The sequence below is a fragment of the Rissa tridactyla genome, chromosome 2, assembly GCF_028500815.1.
Source record: "Rissa tridactyla isolate bRisTri1 chromosome 2, bRisTri1.patW.cur.20221130, whole genome shotgun sequence".
Classification (NCBI taxonomy): domain Eukaryota; kingdom Metazoa; phylum Chordata; class Aves; order Charadriiformes; family Laridae; genus Rissa; species Rissa tridactyla.
In genome coordinates this window covers 930,773-951,782 of record NC_071467.1, presented here as the reverse complement: position 1 = coordinate 951,782, position 21,010 = coordinate 930,773, and the positions used below count along the sequence as shown (strand labels likewise).

At 51.1% G+C, this 21,010-nt stretch overlaps 1 protein-coding gene across 3 annotated transcripts in view; it reads left to right on the top strand.

Annotated features, from left to right (window-relative positions):
• The first annotated feature begins 491 nt into the window (after window positions 1–491).
• ARHGAP39 (Rho GTPase activating protein 39) overlaps window positions 492–21,010 on the top strand; it is a 161,883-nt gene continuing 141,364 nt past the window's right edge. For all 3 annotated transcript variants that reach the window (XM_054192203.1, XM_054192204.1, XM_054192201.1), the window contains exon 1: window positions 492–708. In XM_054192203.1, coding sequence (XP_054048178.1) covers window positions 698–708 — 11 coding nt within the window. In that variant the 5' untranslated portion in view covers window positions 492–697. The remainder of the gene's footprint in view (window positions 709–21,010) is intronic.

The window sequence follows — 21,010 nt, the reverse complement described above, 5'->3', positions numbered from 1 at the left end:
ACATACATCTGCACGTATGTAGATAAATCTACGTGTATGTATGCATGCATGCGCATATATCTGCATGTCTGTACATATATGTACACATGTATGTACATATATCTGCACGTGTGTAGCTATATCTGCATGCACGTACACATGTCTGCACGTATATCTACATGTATGTACGCACGCATGTCCGTATAACTGCATGTGTGGGCGTATATCTGCATGTACGTACAGGTGTCTCCATGCCTGTACGCACACCTGCCTGCCCGGACACGTCTCCACACGTATGCGCACACGTATGTTCACACGCATGCACACACGCGTGTCCACACACGCATGCGCAACCCCCCGCCTCCCCCTTCGAACTACAACTCCCATCACCCCCCGCGGCCCTCCCCGGAAGAGGGGGGCGCGGCCTTCAAGTCCCGCCTACGCCCCCTCGGGCCCCGCCCCCTCCGCCTCTCCCCATTGGCGGCCGCCGCCGTTGTCGCTGGTGACGGCGGGACGCTGAGCAGCGCGAGCGCCGGCCTCAGTCAGCGGCGGGGCGGCCGCGGGTTCGGAACCCCCGGGGGGTGGCGGAGGCGGCGGCGTTTGGGGTGGACGACACACGACAAACGGCGGCGGCTCGATCGGTTCGCCGGGGCCATGAGAGGCCGAACCGGCACCGGGGCCGCCGCCGCCGCCGACCAGCGGTGAGGCCGCCGGGAAGATGGCGGAAAGGTGAGAACCGGCACCGCGGGGTGGGGTTTTATTTTTTGGGGGGGGGGGTGGTGGTGGTGTCTGAGGCCTACAGGGGCTTTTGAGGCCTATGGAGGTGGGGGCTGCTCCCCCTCTTCTATGCGGCCCAGACCCCCCCCTCAGGGCCCCCGAGGGGGTCGAAGCCCCCCCGGGGGCCCTGAGGGGGGGGGTCTGGGCCCCATTTGTCCCCCCTCTTTTCCCCCCCATATATCTATGTAGGGGCGCCCCCCCTCCTTGGGGTGCCCTGAGGGATGTTTGCCCCGCCCCTCCTCACCTTGGGGGGCTGTCTGTTTTTGGGAAGGAGGGTGTTTTGTCCCCCCCTTCTGTCGCCCTACGCGTTTAATTGGGGGGCGGGCTGTCTGCGCCTGTTTGATTTTTTTTTTTTTTTGGGGGGGGGACGGGGGAGGGGAAGTAGGTTTGGGGGCTAAGCCCACCCCTGTGCTCTGAGGGGGTGTGGAGGGGTGGGTGAACATTCCCCCACACATCCCCCCCCCCCGGTTTTGGTGCATGGTGGGGGGGCTGGGTGCCCCCACCTGGTTCGCTGTGGTTGCAGGAGGGAGATGGAAGCGGGGGGGGGGGGAGGTGGTCTGGATCCCAACCCCACCCTGATTGATTTCTAGGGGGATCATTGGTAAAGTAGGGGGGGGGGGGCTGGATCCCTCCCTGCTCCATGTGGGGGGGGCTGCATATCCCCTCTGCTCCCCGTGGGGGGGGGGGGGCTGCATCCCACCCTGCTCCCCGTCGGGGGGCTTATGGAGGGGCTGGATCCTCCCCCCTGCTCCCTATGGAGGGGCTGGATCCCCCCCCCCCCCTTGCTCCCCATGGCGGGGCTTATGGAGGGGCTGGATCCCCCCCCCCCCCCCCCCTTGCTCCCCATGGCGGGGCTTATGGAGGGGCTGGATCCCCCCCCCCCCCCCCCCCCTTGCTCCCCATGGCGGGGCTTATGGAGGGGCTGGATCCCCCCCCCCTTGCTCCCCATGGCGGGGCTTATGGAGGGGCTGGATCCCCCCGTGCTCCCTATGGGGCCGGGGGGGGGGTTGGAGGGGCTCCCCCTCCCCTGCTCCCCGTGGGGGGGCTGGATCCCACTTTATTCCCTGTGGATGCTCTGCCGGGGTTGGGGCGGGGGGGGGGTGGTGGTACGGGTTGGGATGGATCCCACCCCATGGGATGCAGCCAGGGGAGGGATTTTTACGGAGGTGTAAGGTGTGGCAGGGCGAAATGGGGGGGTTCGGGGAGTGTGTGTCGCGGGGGGGGACACGCAGAAGATGTCGTGGGAATGGGTGTGGATGCAGGGATGCGCTGGGAAAGGTGCACAGGCAGGGATCGGGCTTGTTGTGGAGGGGGGAGATCCCACTGCAGGGTCTGCGGGGGGGGGGGCTGCAGAGAGGGGAGGGGGCGGGGGAGAGGGGGGGCATGAAAGTGGGGACAAATGGCCGAGTTGTGATATTTGTGCTGGAATGGGGTTTATTGGGGTTTTTTTTATTTTTTTTTTTTTATTTCACGTGTGCGGTGGACGGCGAGCTGCTGGGTGGGGGTTGTGGGGTTTTGGTGTGGGGTTTTTGTTTGGTTTTTTTTCCCTCCTCCCTGCGCTGCTCTGCTGCTTCCCCGGACCTGCATTCTCCGGCTGCAAAATCTGCAGGATGGGAATTTTTTATTTATTTAATTTTTTTTTTCCCTGCCCCCCCCCCCCCCCCCCATTTTCCTTAGCGATAGCAGTTTAATCAACCCTTGGGTGACCTCTACAGATAAACCCGCAGCTGCTGCGCTCCAGTGCCTCACCTGGCACAGGCAGCTGGGTGGGTTTAAAAAGGGGGGGGGTGGGGATAATAAATGTTTTTTATAAGAAAATTCATGAAATTAGGGAGCTTGGTGTGAGCTTTCTGGGTACCTGCAAGCAGCAGGTGGCTTGAACTGGGAGCGGGGGCGGGGGGGGGGGGGATGATTCTGGCTGAGTGTAGCTGGACCAGTTGTCAGCGAGATGCGACGCCGAGCTCGGCGTTGGTGGCCGTTCCCGTCCATGGACGGTTGGATGTTCGCCTCTGCCCGGGCGGTAGCTGCGGCTGAATGTTAATATACCACATGATTCGTTAAAAACAGCGTGATTGCACCTTGGCTGAGGGGGGGGGGGGGGAAGGAAAGAAATCTGTCGCCTTCGTTTGTGGCGCCGTTGCGAGCTGATTTCTGCGGTGCTAGGGGGAACCAACACCCTCGCGATTCCATCATCTGCCTGCTGCAAACTGTCTCGCTGCTGACTTTTTTTTTTTTTTTTTTGGGAGGGGGGGGAGTGTGGGGAGGGGAGAGACTGATGGTACTTGGTGTTTGGTGCTCGTGGATGTGAAGATCTTGGCTTGTGCTTGCAAGATGTGATCTTACATCGGCTGATAAATGCCTCTTGTGGTTCTCTTATCGAATATTGTGCCGTGCCGTATGCTTTCTCTATTTTTTTTTTTAGAAGGGAGAAGCTATATGTTTCTTCCCCATCACTTAGGAAGGGTGCGAGGAAGGGGGGGGGGCGGGACTTGAGGTCTAGCGGCGTTACCCTTCCCAGACATCTCCCGTGGGGTTTTGTACGTACGCTCGGCTCCTCAGGAGATATATTCCCCACCTAAAATTTGGATTAATCCAACTCTGCACTGGGAGTTTGAGCCGCTGATGGCAGTGTATCAGTACCTGGGATGGTTTTTAAGTCTAAATGACTCTTTTAAGGTTAATCCCAACGACTTGAGTTACGCTAATCCCCTTGGGAGAGATAATTTCAGCGCTCTTCCTTGGGGAAGAAAGGCATGTGTTGAGGCCCATCGTCTCCAGTGAAGTCTTCACTCTGACGCTAAAGGAGCCACTGACGGGGTATTTCCCACCGAAATCTATGGTCGCTGTGTTCTTCCTGCTGCAGATCAAGACAAACCAAGGTCTAGCCTGTCTGCGAGCCAGATGTCTTCGCGTAGCTCTCTTCCAAAGGAGCTGGAGATGGGTTCAAAGGAGCTTTTTCAAAGGAGGCTGCTAGCAAGACATCGCGATTCGTCAGTGGCTTAAAAAGAGGGGAGGGAGCGAACTCGCTGTCCTCCTGGTAAAATTAATATTGCTGATATAAAGGTGCCCGAGAAGTGCTTGCCGCTGAGTTTCTGTGATTTATTGTGAACTTCCTTTGAGGAGCCTGTGCCTGTAATTCCTGGGTATACTCTACGTGGCTTAAATTAGGTCATTAACGATCCTAATAAGAGAAGCAGAAATGCCACGGTCTCCTGTAACCTGCAGCTCTGAGGGAGCGAGAGAGAGGAGATGCAGCCGGTTGGCCAAGAGCCCAGAGCTTCGTAGCTTGCAGCTGAATAAAAGGTGGGTGAAGAGATGCAGGAGGATTAAATTTGGTTAAATCGGGCGCCGGATGGGTCTTTGCTGGGAGGGTCCCGCCATTGGGTGCCGTGGGACTTGCTGCCGGGACGTTGCGTTGGGGTGGTGGGAGTGAGGAGATGTCAGAGAATTGTAGAATCAATTTAGGTTTGGGGAGGGGAAAAAAGACCCTTAAGATCATCAAGTCTGACTGTAAAAGGAGAGGGAGACTCCTGAAGTCGGGACTGTTGAAGGTTCTCCAAGTCCTGACTAACGTCGCATTTCACAGGGGATTTTCCCAATAGCCGTGACGGTGGGTGTGTGGTTGGTGGGTCCGTGGGTTTTATTTTGGTTTTGAGAATTTTTTTATTTTTTTTTTTTTTTTTGCTGCTGCTGTCCTGTTGGGACAAGAGCCACTTTCTACCCTGGTTGCAACCACAAAATGGATTTTGTGGTTAGTCCTAGGCAGCTGCTGCAGCTGTTAAGTTCAACAGTGATGCTGGGCGTACCCTTGACCAGCTTTATGAAGATTAATGAAGATATGTGTACGCTAACGAAGCTGGCAACGTAAGAGCAGTGAGGTGATACACGTTGTGTGGACGGCTTTTTATTCTGATTTAAAAGAAAATCCCTTCTGCCTCGTTCTTCCTACCCTGTATTGGGCATTTTGGACCTGTGGTTGTGCGTTATAATTATATGAGTAGTAAGATGCCATCATCTTGAAGCAGGAATGTAGGGCCTGGACCTGATGCTTGAGAAGTTTCACCAACCCATCAACTAGTTGTAGGCCTTCCAGATGTTTTAGAGAATGTTGTTGAATCCCAGATCCTGTCCAAAATAATTAAAAAAAAAAAGTGTTTTATGGGATGCCTGGCTTCTGAAAAATAGGAAAATAACGTCTGCCCATGTGTGATCAGTTTGATGTGGGACCTTCTGGGTACATGTCGTCAACCAGCCCCGTGTGAGGGCAGAGCTGCTCGGGAGCACGGTGCGGCTGATCGTAAATCTGGTGCGTGTTTGTTTTGCTTCCTTGTTTACAGAGCTGCTCCTCCACCTCTTTAATATTAAAAAAAAAAACCTGGTAAAATCTGGGACAATCCCAGCAGCCTGGCTGTACGTCGCTCTATCTTTAGAGCTGTGGCTTTCAACAGTTGCAAGCTGCCTTATTGTCTGTGGTTGTGGTATCTACAGCTCATCTCTCAATTAGGACTCTGAGTTTCCAAAATCCTTAAGCCGGTCCTGGCAGGATCATGGAATCATGGAATGCTTTGGGTTGGAAGCGACCTTAAAGATCATCCACTTGCAACCCCCTGCCATGGGCAGGGACAAATCCCACTTGACCAGGTTGCTCAAAGCCCCATCCAACCTGGCCTTGAACACCTCCAAGGAGGGATTAGGGATGTCCAGGCTGCGTGTTGGGTGCTTCCTGACAGACTAAACTTTGCTGTGAAACTTTTCTTCCTAGAGAAACGATGGAGTCTTGTTTGTTGAAATATTTCAGCTTAGACTGGAGAAAGCATCAGAGAATCTGTCACATGGAGCAACGTGGCCGTTCTTTGGTAGGAAGGTGGAGGAGGCCCATTGCATCACATAGGTCCTCTCTAAGGATAAGCCTAATGTCCTCGGGTAGAGCTCCAGGGAAGGAGTTGCCTCAACTTTGTGTTTGTTTAAAGCTTTGTGAGGAGCTATCCCAGAGAATTAGGTGAATCCACGGTTCTGTACCTGGATTTGAAGGTCTTGGCCAATACTTTGGGCTTGATTGAGTCCTTGAGCTGCATTCTACCACGTGGGGGGTTGTCAACTGGGAAGTGATTGTAGGGTTGGAGTCTTGAGCTGTAGAAACGTGCGACGAGCTGGTGTAGACAACTCCCCCCCCGCAAAGTAATCGTTTTAGATAGGAGCAGCTTCCTAAATCCCCATTCCAGCAGCGTCCTGTTGCGTCTTCTCCTTCTACAGGTCAACTGACCTGACCATTGTCTCTCCTGGGTCAATCTACTGTGATTGCTCAATCTGCATTTAGGCTGGTGAAGCTTCCAGGGCAAGTTTTTCTGGGTGAGTTTCTAGGTAAACTATAATCTAGATAGCAGACATGGTGTCTCATGAGTAGGTATCTTGGTTTAAGACCGGTTTGGGCAAGGCTGAAGTCCTCAAACCATTCTGGCAATCGTATGAAGACCAAAGACTTGCGGTGTGGTGTTCCTCATCTGAAAAGATGAAGGTTTTAGAAGCTCACCTCTAGTAACTCGTGAATATACACGATTTTAAAAAACAAACAAACAAAAATCCCTCCCCAACAACCTTTAAACAAAAACCCACAAACCACAACGAAACCATTAAATACAACCCAGAAGTCTCTAGGGACTGGGCTGATTCCAAGAGGGAAAATTTCTGTATAATCCGGTAAAGCTGCAAGTTCCTCGCCGGTGCGGCAGAGCCATGGAGGGCACTGGCTCCAGGGGATGGATCGTAAATCATCAGGTGTGGGATTTTTAGCCTGGATTTTACCCAGCGTCACTGTACAGCAGCGTTTTTGTGGCGTGCTTATTTGGACCTGTTTGCTCCAGATAATAAATAAATATCAGGGAGAACTTGGGTTTGTGTTGGGTTTTTGGTGGTTTTTTTTTTTTTTTTTTTTTTTTTGCTGATTAAGATCACTAGAAATGTTATGATGACTTCTTCCCTCCAGTACCTTTAAAAAAAAAAAAAAAAAAATTCTCGTTCCTGGCTTCAGCAGCCATCCTCTCCCTCCTGCGTTTTTGCTTGAGTGATTATTTCCTTACATGCTCTAGATAACGCATTGAACCTAGACCTTTCCTCTTCCTCCTCTCTCTCTTCTCAAAAAGAGACATTTCTGCTTGTAATACTTTTCTCTTTTTTTTTTTTTTTTTTTTTTTTCACTTTGCAACTCATCCGGGCTGGCTATTTTTAATTCCAGTTTGCCAAGAAGCAAGCGAGGGATAAATGTACTCCGGGTGCTGAGGGGAAGAAATGGAAGCCTTGGAATTAATCGTCACTCCTTAAATTGCTCGCAGGAACCTCCGAAGCCGGTTTTCTCCCTTTACCAGCTCCTGGCGAGCGGTGAAAGAACCACATTGTGCTGTGACAATGGGAGGCGCCTCGTTTCTCAAATTCTTCGTCCGTCCCTCGCTGTTTTCTCGGCCCTTAATAGATCTGGTGATTGTATTTATTTTTCCTCCTCTTTCTGCTGGGATTGCTCCTGCCCTTTTAAAGCATCCTCAACAAACAGCCCTGCAAAGAGGCCTGATGGATGCCCAGTTTTTAGAGTGCTAAATACATCGCTCTGATTTTTTTTTTTATTTTTTTTTTCAGTACTGACCCAGTTGGCTGGCAGGCAACTGGATATCCTCATCTCTGTCCTCTCAAATGCAAAAAAAAAAAAAAAAAAAGAAATATAGTTTTTGAATTGTTAAAGTATTTTTAAACAGTAAATGGGAAGGAGATTGGAAATGGGCAGAGAGGGCTCATTAACTGTGACGTGTAGTAACCCAGTGGTGTAATTTAGAGAGCAGAAACCACGATTCCTGCAGTGAAAGGTGTGGAAATTTTTGATTGTTGATTAACATCTCATAAAACTTGCGGCAAATGAGGCCTGAAATAGACTGTCAGGGGGAGAAGGCTTTGCTTATTGTATTTTTTACAGGCAACGCGATCCTGGAAGGTTTTGTTCCTGGATTGAACATGGATTGCAAGTTACATTTGTGGCGTGGAGCAGAGCTTTTCTGACTTGGGGTTAATGTTATAGTTTTGCTCGTTAGCGCCGACTTTTTAAAACACAGTTTGACTGCGAGGAAAGCCCTTGCTGGAAGGGAGGGAGGGGTGTAAGGAGCAGGGGATTAGCGATATTTGGGCTTGAATGTGGCATAAAGGATGCCTGGGGGCTGTCACGGCCACCGGTGACTTAGCCCCGGACCAGTTGATACCTGACCTGAAGGTGGTTTGGAGGCTGCTCTTGTCTTCTAGTGCAGTGCGGAGGGACTGGGGGTTATAAATCGGAGTAAAAACCTCAGCAAACATTCAAACAAAACGCAGCGTTGTGTACCGAAAGTTTAAATTTCTGACCTCGCCACAGGATGGGCATATTCCGCATCTGTGCGTATAGAATCACAGAATGGTTTGGGTGGGAAGGGACGTTCAAAGATCATCCAGTTCCAACCCCCCTGCCATGGGCAGGGACGTCTTCCACTAGATCAGGTCGGTCAGAGCCCCGTTCCAACCTGGCCTGGAATGTTTCCAGGGATGGCGCATCTCCCACCTCTCTGGGCCACCCAGGCCAGCGTCTCACCACCCTCCACGTAAAATATTTCTTCCTAATATCTAGTCTAAGTCTCCCCTCTTTCAGTTTAAAGCCCTTACCCCTTCTCCTATTGCTACAGGCCCTGCTAAAAAGTCTGTTCCCATTTTTCTTAGAAGCCCCCTGAGGACTGAAAGGTCCCCCTGGAGCCTTCTCTTCACCAGGCTGAATCACAGAATGGTTTGGGGGGGAAGGGACTTTAAAGACCATCCAGTTCCAACCCCCTGTCGTGGACAGGGATGTCGCACCTCCCACTAGACCAGATTGCTCCAAGCCCCGTCCAGCCTGGCCTTGAACCCCTCCAGGGATGGGGCAGCCACAGCTTCTCTGGGCAACCTGGGCCAGGGGCTCACCACCCTCACAGCAAAGAATTTCTTCCCAAGATCTCATCTCAATCTCCTCTCTTTCTGTGTAAGACCATTCCCATCGTTCCATGGCTCCCCTCCCTGCTCCAGAGTCCCTCCCCAGCTTTCCTGGAGCCTCTTTAGGGCCTGGCAGGGGCTGGAAGGTCTCTGCGGAGCCTTCTCTTCTCCAGGCTGAACAACCTCACCGCTGTTCCCATTCTACAAATGGGAAGAGAAGAGACCTCAATGTGTCAAAAGTGGTGCAGTAAAATAGTACTGGAGTCTGGGATCTCAGCTCTCTGGGCCATCAGTGGTTTTGACCATGCAGTCCCCTTCCTCTTTACCACCGAGGACTATAAAAAAAAAAAAAACAAAACATCTCTGAATTGAAGCTGATGCCTTCTTTGCGGTGTAGCCCCTACAGAAAACACACGTGCCTGGTCCATTTGTGCTCTCGTCGGATGCACGCGGTTTCTGGGCTGCCTCTTCCCGAGGTGATGACATTTCTCTGTCTGCCTCGTTGCATTTTTATTGATCTTCCCTCTCCGCTCTGCGCTCTGCTTGAATGTAAATGACTTCCACGGGCGACGTGTTTGGAAACCCAAGCTTTTTACCATCCAGAACCGTTACTTACTCGGCGAGTTGAAGCTATAGTATTATGATTTTTATTGATCTCTCCATAGCGCTTCTTGCAAGCCTGAGAGCACTTTGCACACAGTTGGGAGAGATCATTGCGTTAGATGGAAAAGTGCAATCGTTTATTGACTACAACGTGGAAGCTTTGGAAGAAAAGGATGGACAATAGGGTGTGTTTAAATAACAGTGGAATTAAGGTTATAAGAGTCAGCCCATGGGCTGTGTGGGATATTTAGACAAATAGGCCCTCTTTGAAGTTGGAGTCATAGAATGGTTTGGGTGGGAAGGGACCTTTAAAGGCCATCTTGTCCAACATCTTAGAATCATAGAATGGTTTGGGTTGGAAGAGACCTTAAAGGCCATCGAGTCCACCCCCCTGCCATGGGCAGGGACACCTCCCACCAGCCCAGGTCGCTCTGAGCCCCGTCCAGCCTGGCCTTGAACCCCTCCAGGGATGGGGCAGCCACAGCTTCTCTGGGCAACATGTTCCAGGGGCTCACCACCCTCACAGCAAAGAATTTCTTCCCAATATCTCATCTAAATCTCCCCTTTTCCAGTTTAAAGCAGTTCCTCCTCGTCCCGTGGCTCCCCTCCCTGCTCCAGAGTCCCTCCCCAGCTTTCCTGGAGCCTCTTTAGGGCCTGGAAGGGGCTCGAAGGTCTCCCCAGAGATTTCTCCAGGCTGAATCTTCAACTAGATGAAGTTCCTCTGAACCCCATCCAACCTGTCCTGGAATGTTTCCAGGGATGGAATATCCACCACCTCTCTAGGCAACCCGGGCCAGGGTCTTGCCACCCTCCTCTGTAAAAAATGTCATAGAATCGTAGAATTCCCTAGGTTGGAAGGGACCTTTCAGATCATTGACTCCAACCATCAACCATGTTGTCTATACCCTTTAAAAGACTCCAAATGAAACAGCCACCCGCTCTCACTGGCAGCCTGCTGAGATGCGGAGTTACGCGTGGACTCGAAAGGGGAAAATGCTGCTTCTTGAAGAGCCTGTCTTGCTTCCTTTCGCTGTGCTGGGAGGGGTTTGGGTTTTTTTGGTGTCCATCTGCTGAATTACTCAGGTTGAGGAACGCGTCTCAAGCTGGCCATGCAGCGTGCTGAGCGCACACGAAAGGCTTTGGAGGATAGACGGATGTATCATCAGTTTTATTCGTAATTCAGCTGTCTCTTAAGTACTTTCTGAACCCTGCTGCCGACCTGAAGTTGGCTTTCTGGGTGCTGTTGTTTCTGCTTCATAAGCTTCTTTGCTCCCTTTAATCTAACGTGTGCATCTGTGAGTCCACGTCCCCTCAAAGGAGAAATCCTGTAGAGCCTTCTCCGTGTGCCCGGTGCGCTGTGGTGGCTGAGGCTTTAAAAAAAAATAAAAAAAAAAATCAAAATAACAAAACCACAAAACGCCTCTGATTCTGGCAACGTTTAATGTGGTCAGGAACATTTGGGAAGAATCAGAAAGGGGAAAAAAAATATATATAAAAAAACCACCCAGCTCCCTGCTTGGAGCAGAGGAGTTGAGGGATTTGTGTGCACGCGCCTCCGACCAGATCAGCAGGCTCTCGCCGAGGCGTGCGGTTTTCATCCGCTTCCCAGAAAAGTGGTGGGATTTGGGTGAAATGAGCACAGGGGAGGCTGTTGGCTGAGGCCGCTGGACTGCGATTCCCTGCTTTGCATCCGCTTGACTAAGCGTGACCTCTGCTGCTTGGGATTTGGTGGGCTTGGTTTTGGAGTTGAGATCATCTTTTGGCCCTCGCTGGCGTTAAATCCAGTGGCTGTGGGGAGAAGGGAGCAGGTTGGGTCCCCACGGTCCCTGGCAGCCTGAACTGCTTTGGGTATCAAAGGAAAGGAGCGTGTTGTGAGAACAAGAGGTTGCTCAAGTCGCAGTAGAAACCTTCTGGTGGCTGTCTCAAGGACATCTGCAGCACTGGCACCTAAAGGGACCGTTCCCAGGGCGAGCTTTCTTTTTAATGTGGTTTTTCGTTCCCAGGTAGGACAGAGGCTGAGGTGTGAGTGGGTTGAAACCTGTCCACTTTCATAGAATCATAGAACGGTTAGAGTTGGAAGGGACCTTCAAGATCACCCAGTTCCAACCCCCTGCCATGGGCAGGGACACCTCCCGCTAAACCAGGTTGCTCAAAGCCCCATGCCCGCTGATTTTCTTGCCTTTCTCCTTCATGGCAGTATATCTCCATGTTTATTTGAAAGGCAACGCTTCCTCTACCTCTCTGGTTCCGAAGAAACCTTCCCTTCAACTTTTTTGACCTCTACCCAAGGCCTGCTTTGGGAAATAAAAGCCGGCATATCTCAGTATGACAGTCTACCTCCAGGTTTAATAACATTTTTAGATTATTGATATAATTTTAGATTATTAATATGGTTTTTGTTTATTTATATCATTTTTAGAGCTTTTTTTTTTTTTTTCTACCTGGCTTTGGGGAGAGCAGGAAGGCGTTTCTTTGCTTCCTTGCACTAGGCAGGACTTGCTGTTTGGAAGGATCTCCACCCAGAGTTACGCATTGGGACTTACCACTCAGAATCATCGAATGGTTTGGGTGGGAAGGGACCTTTAAAGGCCATCGAGTCCAACCCCCTGCCATGGGCAGGGACATCTTCCACTAGGCCAGGTTGCTCAGAGCCCAGTCCAGCCTGGCCTGGGATGTTTCCAGGGATGGGGCAGCCACAGCTTCTCTGGGCAACCTGGGCCAGGGGCTCACCACCCTCAGGGTAAAACAGTCCTTCCTTAGATCTCATTCTGTGTCTCCACTCTTTCAGTTTAAAACTGTAACCCTTTGTCCTATCGCTACAGGCACTATTAAAGTCTTTCCCCATCTTCTTAGAAGCTTCTTTTAAGTGCTGAAAGGCCACAACTTCAAAAGACCTCCATCCAGAGCTCTGCAATGGGACTGACTGAGCAGCGGCCACCAAAGTTCTGCTTCTGGAGAACATTGTGGGTGGACATTTGCTCTCCTTGTTCTCCCAGCTGCCTTGAAGATGCACCAGTTCTGGTCGTGCAGTGCTGGTGGTGAGGTGCTGGACCTCCATGGGTCTTCCTGACAGGTTCTGTGCCCTGCATGGGTGAGGACCTCTCCTTGCTGGTTCCCGGCAGGCTCAGCTGGGGGTTGAAGGTCTCACATTGCTCTACTCGCAGCCTCCTGCGCCGATGACGCCAGGAGCGACGTCGCTCGCCTCATGATGAGTGTGTCCCTAATTGAGCGTGGCTTGATGAAATCGAGCAGCAGGGTGGCAAAAGCGGACAGCAAGCTCTTTATTGTTTTTAATTTCAGATTAAAAGGACTTTTATTACACATACCCCCCTCCGCCCCACCCAGGGCTGCGGAGAGCGTTCGCTTCCCCACTTCCAACCTTCTGCGCCGTTTTCGAGGGATGCTGTCGAATCTGTCAGAGCTCCCGACAGCGCTGCTGTAAGGGGAAAATTGCAAATGAATCCATCAACGCCGCTTTCGTTTAGAAGCCTTTTCTTTTCCCCTTCCAGTTCTGCATATCTCACATCTCCTTAATGTCACCTTGAGGAATCTGTATTGTAGTCCGGCTGTTCAGCGCGGTGGATCGTCTGTGGGGGAAGTAGGTGGAGCGTCTGCTCAAAAAATATCCCGCCCTGAAAAATACAGTGCTTTAGAGAACGCCTTTAGCACATTTCCTGGTTTAGGCTTTTTTTTTTTTTTTTTTCCCCCCCTAGTAGGAAATTCTCTGGGTTTTTTTTCGAGATAAGTAATGCGCCTAGAACTTCAAACCACGAACGACAAGTGCCTCTGCAGTAATTATTTTGCTGTCAAACTTGAGCTCGCCTGAGCAACGCGCCTTTCTTTTTCAGCTGGAAGGGGGAAAGTGCGTGGAGGGGGTTCTTCATCGCAAAGAGATGTGGGAATGGGCCCTGTGAGAAGAGGAGACTTGTTCTGGATGTATTGATCCGGGTTTTAAAGCCACCTGGCTTGCGAAGGTGCAGTGCCTGCCTTCCTCAAAATCTGTCCTAGAAATTCGACGACTTAATTGTTGTAGCTTTTTCTTAGCGTCAAAGAATGGTTTGGGTTGGAAGGGACTGTAAAGACCATCTAGTTCCAAACCCCCCTGTCCTGGGCAGGGACACCTCCCACCAGCCCAGGTTGCTCTGAGCCCTGTCCAACCTGGCCTTGAACCCCTCCAGGGATGGGGCAGCCACAGCTTCTCTGGGCAACCTGGGCCAGGGGCTCACCAGCTTCATCATGGAGAATTTCTTCCTTATTTTTAATCTCAATCTCTCCTCTTTTGGTTTAAAACCCTTCCCCCTCGTCCCGTGGCTCCCCTCCCTGCTCCAGAGTCCCTCCCCAGCTTTCCCGGAGCCCCTTGAGGGCCTGGAAGGGGCTGGAAGGTCTCCGCGGAGCCTTCTCTTCTCCAGGCTGAACCCCCCCCAGCTCTCTCAGCCTGTCCTCCCAGCAGAGGGGCTCCAGCCCTCCCAGCATCTCCGAGGCCTCCTCCGGCCCTGCTCCGACACCTCCGTGTCCTCCCAATGTCCCCAGCGCTGGAGGCAGCACTGCAGGGGGGTCTCCCCCGAGCGGAGCAGAGGGGCAGAATCCCCCCCTCGCCCCCCTGCCCACGCTGCTGGGGATGCAGCCCAGGCTGCGGGGGGTTTCTGTGCCGCCAGTGTGCGTTGCCAGCTCATGGCCAGCTTTTCCCCCCTCTAGGACCTCCAAGCCCTTCTCTCAGGGCTGCGCTCCATCCCCAGCCTGTGCTGGGACAGGGGTTTGTCCCCACCCAAATGCAGGACCCTGCACTTGGCCTGGTTTAATCTCATGAGGTTTGCCCGGGGCCACTTCTCCAGCCTGTCCAGGTCCCTCCTGATGGCATCCTGTCCCTCAGGCATGTCGACTGCACCACTCAGCTCGGTGTCATCAAGAATAAGGAATAAATTAAGAATAAATGATTTCTTGGCAGATCCCTGAATCTCTGCACCACCTCTGCTTCTAGCGCTGATGTTCTCCACCGTTCCTTCTCGCAACCATGGGATGGGCTTCCAAGCTGAGGCAAGACTCCTGACAAAAGCAGGTCTTCTATGAATCGTCTTAACAGCGTCAAAAAGTAGGGTCTTGTTCTGGAAGATGAAGGTCAGGTCTGGGAACAGGGTTGACTGTTCACTACTAAAAGCAGAGCGCAGAATGAGGTTGAGGAGGGCTTGTGGGGAGAAGACTGTAGGAGGAACATGGGATAATGCAGTAAGGGGAAACCAGGGCTTGTTTTGTCATCTCCAGAATCCCCCAGGTTGTCTTCTGAAAAGATGATACTCCAAACAGGAGACTAATACAAACCTGTGGTAGAAACCAAGCTTGGCATGCAGGAGGAACAGGTTTGGCAGGAGAACCCTCTGTTGTCTGATGCTCCTCGACGTAGGAAGCATCAGATCCAGACCTGTAAGCCGCAGATGATATTCGTCTCGTACTGATAGGCGTAATTGTGAACGTTCCTGTCTATTATTCGGGAATCTGTTAAAACATTGCTCCAAGAATGGATCAAAGATGGTTCGAGGTAGCGCTCCAAAACACGAAGGAACGTTTGGCTGGAGTTTATGGGCAGTGGCTACCCGTTTCGGATGCCGTGTTCTCCTAAACTGTCTTGCTTGATCTTACCTGAATCTGGATGAGTTTTCCATCAGCTCTTCCCCAGGCAGCACTGGCGGGCGTTGTTGGACTGTTCCTCAAGCACGTTACTTTAGTGAATCAACATGTCTTGTAAGCAAATGGAGGGGTCTGTAGGCATTTGGATCTTGAGGTGCCTCTCCTTTTTAGCAATAAGGAAAATATTAAAACCCTGTATATGTACTTTTGGATACTCCTGGCATATGTCTCTCCATCTGCACTTGGAGCACGCGGACAATGCGGCTCAAAACACACTTGCGCATAACACTGTATAAATTTCCCCCCCCGTGCAGTGCAAATATCTTTCATTAAGACTTTTAAACGGCAAGAAAGCATCTTTTTTGGGGTGTGATTTTTGCAGGAAAACCTACATATAAAGCAAGCCTACTCAGGCACTACAGATAAATCTTGCGTCTCAAGAGTAGAGCCGCGTGCTTTGAAGCACCCCACCAGCGGCCAGCCTTCAGAAGGGAAGCGTGCTTGCCTTGCGTTAGCGTGGAGAACTGCAAAGATCATACAGAGCTGCCTGTAAAGTGAAAACCGAAACAAAAATACTTCATTTTGGCACCCCGGGGTTAGAAGCTGCAAGCTAATTTCAAAGCTAAATAGACCGAGCTTAAGAGTGGTCCCTCTCTGTTGTGGTCCCCACTGCTAAGGCTTGAATTCTGATTCCCTTCATTGAACCCTTTCACAGAAACGAAAAAAAATGCAAAATAACTAAATGGGGGAAATTGAGGCTAGAGCGGTGTATTTAATATGCTATTGGCGTGAACGCGTGACCTGGCGCTGTTTTCGTTCTGGAGAACTTGTGAGCTTGTAAAAGGGACCTAGAGAGGCTACTGGGGAAGGCTGCAAATCTGCGCATCGAAGTAATTAAAGGTTATCAATGACTCATGTGTCTCCATCCACCCACGTGACTGGGATATGAGTGCTTGCTTTCTCTTTTTGGCGTGCATTTCAGACTGTCCTACAATCATGGAATGCTTTGGGATGGAAGGGACCTTTACAGGCCATCAAGTCCCACCCCCTGCCCTGGGCAGGGATACCTCCCACTAGACCAGGTTGCTCCGAGCCCCGTCCAACCTGGCCTTGAACCCCTCCAGGGATGGGGCAGCCACGGCTTCTCTGGGCAACCTGGGCCAGGGGCTCACCAGCTTCATCATGGAGAATTTCTTCCCAATATCTCATCTCAATCTCCCCTCTTTTAGGTTAAAACCGTTCCCCCTCATCCCATGGCTCCCCTCCCTGCTCCAGAGTCCCTCCCCAGCTTTCCCGGAGCCCCTTAAGGGACTGGAAGGGGCTGGAAGGTCTCCCCGGAGCCTTCTCTTCTCCAGGCTGAACCCCCCCAGCTCTCTCAGCCTGTCCTCCCAGCAGAGGGGCTCCAGCCCTCCCGGCATCTCCGAGGCCTCCTCTGGCCCTGCTCCAACAGCTCCGTGTCTCTCTTGTGCTGAGGCCGCAGCGCTGGAGGCAGCACTGCAGGGGGGTCTCCCCAGAGCAACCATATCCCATGTGGTAGAAATCATTTAACCCTCAGGATTATCTCCTGAGGGTTATCTAGGTTGCCCAGAGAAGTTGTAGGTTGCCCAGAGAAGCTGTGGCTGCCCCGTCCCTGGAGGGGTTCAAGGCCAGGCTGGACGGGGCTTTGGGCAACCTGGGCTGGTGGGAGGTGTCCCTGCCCAGGGCAGGGGGGTTGGAACTAGATGATCTTGAAGGTCCCTTCCAACCCAAACCATTCTGTGATCTTGGAAATTTCAGCTCCCATCCCAAGGTGGGCCTTTGGCTTTATTGTCTGGGTGGCAGGAAAGCGGTTGTCACGGCACTGCTTTCATTGTGTCTCCAGTCATTCAACTCGATTTTGCGTGGCCGCTGGGATCTTGCCTAGCAGCAGAATCTTTTTTTAACAAAATGCTGTCTTATCTCTCAAATACTTGTTTTTTTTTTTTCCTTGATTCTTCGGTATATTGACAAAGTCAACGCTCAAAGTGCCGACGTACAGTTCTGAATATAGGCACAGGATTTATCCCAAAGTGATGAGGGACACCTTTGTGTTCAGTTCGAGGATGTGGCACTGAAATCAGGAATATTTGGGGTAAATTCTGGTTCAGTCTCACTGGCGCTGATTGTTGTACAAATAGAGATCAAATGATTTTCAGCCAGAGATTTGAAAGACTAGAAGTTTTCTGGTAATCTGTCGATTGAAATTATTAAAAGAGGTGAAGATACCACGCTAAGATACCAAAACTGAAATTAATTGTCTCCCAGGTGTGTGAGTTTGCTCCTCCAGTGCATTTGTGTGGTTGTGACCCACAACTTGCTCCGATTGCAGTATATCGTGGCTAAATCCTACAAAACCAAACTGCCTCAGGTGGGATTCGTTGCAGAATTGCATCACGGACCCCTTAAAACCTTGAAGTTTGGTACCCTGAAGGCCAGCCGCCTGCCCTAGATGGAGCGCATTCCCTGCCCCCCTGAAATGGGGAGTAAAGTGGGGTTTTTGGGTACCCTCAGCTGGCATGATTTTAGCCACTGATTCCCACATGTCTCCATGGGATGAGGGACCAGGAACGTCATACGGTGTTCAGTGCTGAGCCGTGTTGGAGATGGACTTCAGCTGGGAATCTGGACTGGTGTGGAACCGCTTTAGCTGTTTGAGGGAAGTGTCTGAGATGCCCAGAGAAGCTGTGGCTGCCCCATCCCTGGAGGGGTTCAAGGCCAGGTTGGACGGGGCTTGGAGCAGCCTGGTCTAGTGGGAGGTGTCCCTGCCCATGGCGGGAGGTTGGACTTGATGATCTTGAAGGTCCCTTCCAACCCAAACCAGCCTGTGAGTCTATCTAATGCCCTAAGCTTGGGTTCAAGGGTGAATTCAGGGGGGAAAGGAGCTGAAATAGGATCGTTTATTCCAAGTTGAGGCAAAGATCTACTAGCCCTGTGTCCTCACAGGAGACCTTGTCTTCATCTTCTGTGGCCCTGGTAGATCACTTACGTAGCTCTGGGTCCTTGATTTTATGTAGTGGCAAAAGGGTTTGTGAGTGATGGTAGAGCTTTTAAGGCAACTGGACTCCGGCAGGATGGTGTACAGGAAAAGGTAGCATTTTTGGTGATCCTAGTGTCCTCTCAACAAGGCTCTAGTACATATCTTGACTGTGTTGGGAGTGCATGAACTTAACTATCTTTGAGGTGAATATCTCCTAATGGTTTAAATATCTGGATCTTAAATATTGCTAAGTATCCTTTATTTTCCCATTCCCTAAGTGATATCTTAATCCCAACGTTTGCTGAAATATAATTGCCGTGCTCTTCTGCGAGTCGACTCCTGGAAGGTCTTTATCCTGGAGCTGTGCAAAGGCCGGTTATCTCCTGGTTTTTAAAGGCAGCCTTTGTGGGAGGTAAAGGCACAGCTCCCTCCAGGAGGTGGAAGGCGACCTTCCCTTCCTCGTTCCTCTAGTGTGGGCACAAAATAGCAGCTGTAATGAAGTTATGGCCAAATTAACGTGGTCCGTAGCGTTCAAACGTACATCCAGAGAGTGTTCCGTACTATTAAACGTCCCAAGTGTGTTATAAAATGAAACCTCTTGCCAGGAAGGCGAGGAGTTGGCTTCTGGAAGACAAGATCCAATTAGCTGCAGTGATCAATGGCAATCAATTAAAAACTGCACTCTCTGGACTATGGAACTCTAGAAACTCTACAAAACTCTACGAACATCTGTCCATAGCACCCTTTAAGGCACGATGTGGTGGTTTGAGCCAGTTTGATGTTACCTCTTAACTGGCTTTTCCTCGGTAAGAACTTAAGGCCACGTGAAATTTTAAACCTGTTTTGACTCGAGCAGCATCCTTGCCGAGCCACCTACCCACTTCAGCATCCTGTAATCGTGTTTTCTTTCTAATACATCCCTAAGAGGTGTTTAGACAGGGAATAGAAAGGCACAAATGTCCAAGAGGGCTACAAAAAGCTGTCAGAGAACAGGGGTCAGCAGGTCAAAGCCAAGAAAGGACTGAGCAATGAATGACTTAAGGCCTCCATGGGTAATAAGTAGTAGGGACAAGGTGGTGGGTCAGGAAGATAGGATTGATTGGCAAAGTAGAAATGTGGGGGGAAAACCAGCCCGAGCATGGTGTTAATCCAGAGGGACGTAAACTAGCAAGAAGGAAAAAATAGATGTGAAGGAGGGAGAGGATGCTCCGGGCTACGCGTCAAAGTTGCGTGCGGTGAGAGGGACATAGAGGGGGTTTGATAGTGATAAGGAATGAAGTGGAGCGTGGGTTGAGGAAACACGGTGAAATTTGAAGTGGCTGCGACGAGGACATGGACAAAGCTTCACTTCCTGAGTGGCTGCTGGGTTCCTGGACGATACTTGTATTTAACGCGTTGCCTTTACCTCTTTAATGCACCTCCGAGAGACGTCATTTGGGTACAACGGTGAAAGCAGGGAACATGAAAATATTTCAGCAAAACTTCATTCAGGGAGAATATCGGGAGATTTAATGTCTCTTCCTGGCTTTTTTGGGGTTTTTTTTAAGCCATTCTTGTCCTGGAAAGTCATGCCATTAGGAGTGCCTTCAAGGTATTTGGTTAGGCAGTGCCGAAATTTATGAGCTTAAGAATTGCTGCCCTGGAGTTTGGCCTGAAGTGGTAGGATCTGAAGTGGACCAGCCAAACTTTGTAAGGGAGAGGCTTGTGTGGGTCTTTTGGGGTAGTGGCAAATATTTGCTGTCGGAAATAAATGTATAATGCCCCTTTTTTGCATCAGTAAGACATACAGCAGAAAGTGCTGGAGCAAGACCAGAATATACCTCAGTACAAACACGCACCACTGTACCGGTACGGCAGATACCACTGTCAAAACCAGAAGGGTAAACAGGGGTGGTGTAGGGGGAAAAATTATTGAAAAATAATTTTGTTTGCCCCAGAGATCTGCAGTCAGGCTCCAGCTGAAGCCCGGCGTGGGTCTCTGGATGACTGGGGTTAACCATGACTTAGGATAAATTGGCCTGGTACAAAATGCCATTTAAACAGTTTAGCGAATGCTCTTTGCATCTGCTCACGAGGTCAATCTTATGAAAGATAACGTCCTCTTTGATTGGAAATAATGCGAAGGGTGATTGCTTTATAAGCAAAAACGGAGGCGGTGGGAGACTTCAGGTGAATATTCGAGGGTTTCCGTATGTCACATATGACGACGAGCTGCCTGAGCAGGGTTAATAAATCAATATTGCCGCTAGCTTGCTTTTGTGTAGTTGCAATTTTCTACGCAAGGGAGTGGAAGTAACATAGCTAACTCTGCTCCGTTTCTCGGGGTGAAATGTCCGAGGAAACCCCTTGGAGCTCATCTCCGCTTTGCTGAGTATTTTGCTGGAAGTAGCTCCGCTCTCGGCGCTTGCCTTGCTCTTTCGTCTGAGCTGCTGGTAACGATACAGTTGGCGTTAGTGTTGGAGAATCTTGTAGCTCTTGTCTGCTTCGTAGAACCGAAAACTCAAAGGGAAAACTTAGAATCATAGAACGGTTTGGGTTGGAAGGGACCTTAAAGATCACCCAGTTCCAGCTCCCCTGCCGTGGGCAGGGACACCCCCCACTAGACCAGGTTGCTCAAAGCCCCGTCCAATCTGGCCCTGAGGTTGGCAAGAGGTATTGTCATTCATCCTCTGCTGGGAGGACAGGCTGAGAGAGCTGGGGGGGTTCAGCCTGGAGAAGAGAAGGCTCCGGGGAGACCTTCCAGTCCTTTCCAGGCCCTCAAGGGGCTCCGGGAAAGCTGGGGAGGGACTCTGGAGCAGGGAGGGGAGCCACGGGACGAGGGGGAACTGGTTTAAACTGGAAAAGGGGTGATTTAGGTGAGATATTGGGAAGAAATTCTTTGGTGTGAGGGTGGTGAGCCCCTGGCCCAGGTTGCCCAGAGAAGCTGTGGCTGCCCCATCCCTGGAGGGGTTCAAGGCCAGGTTGGATGGGGCTCGGAGCAACCTGGGCTGGTGGGAGGTGTCCCTGCCCAGGGCAGGGGGGGTTGGATCTAGATGCTCTTTAAATTCCCTTCCCACCCAGACA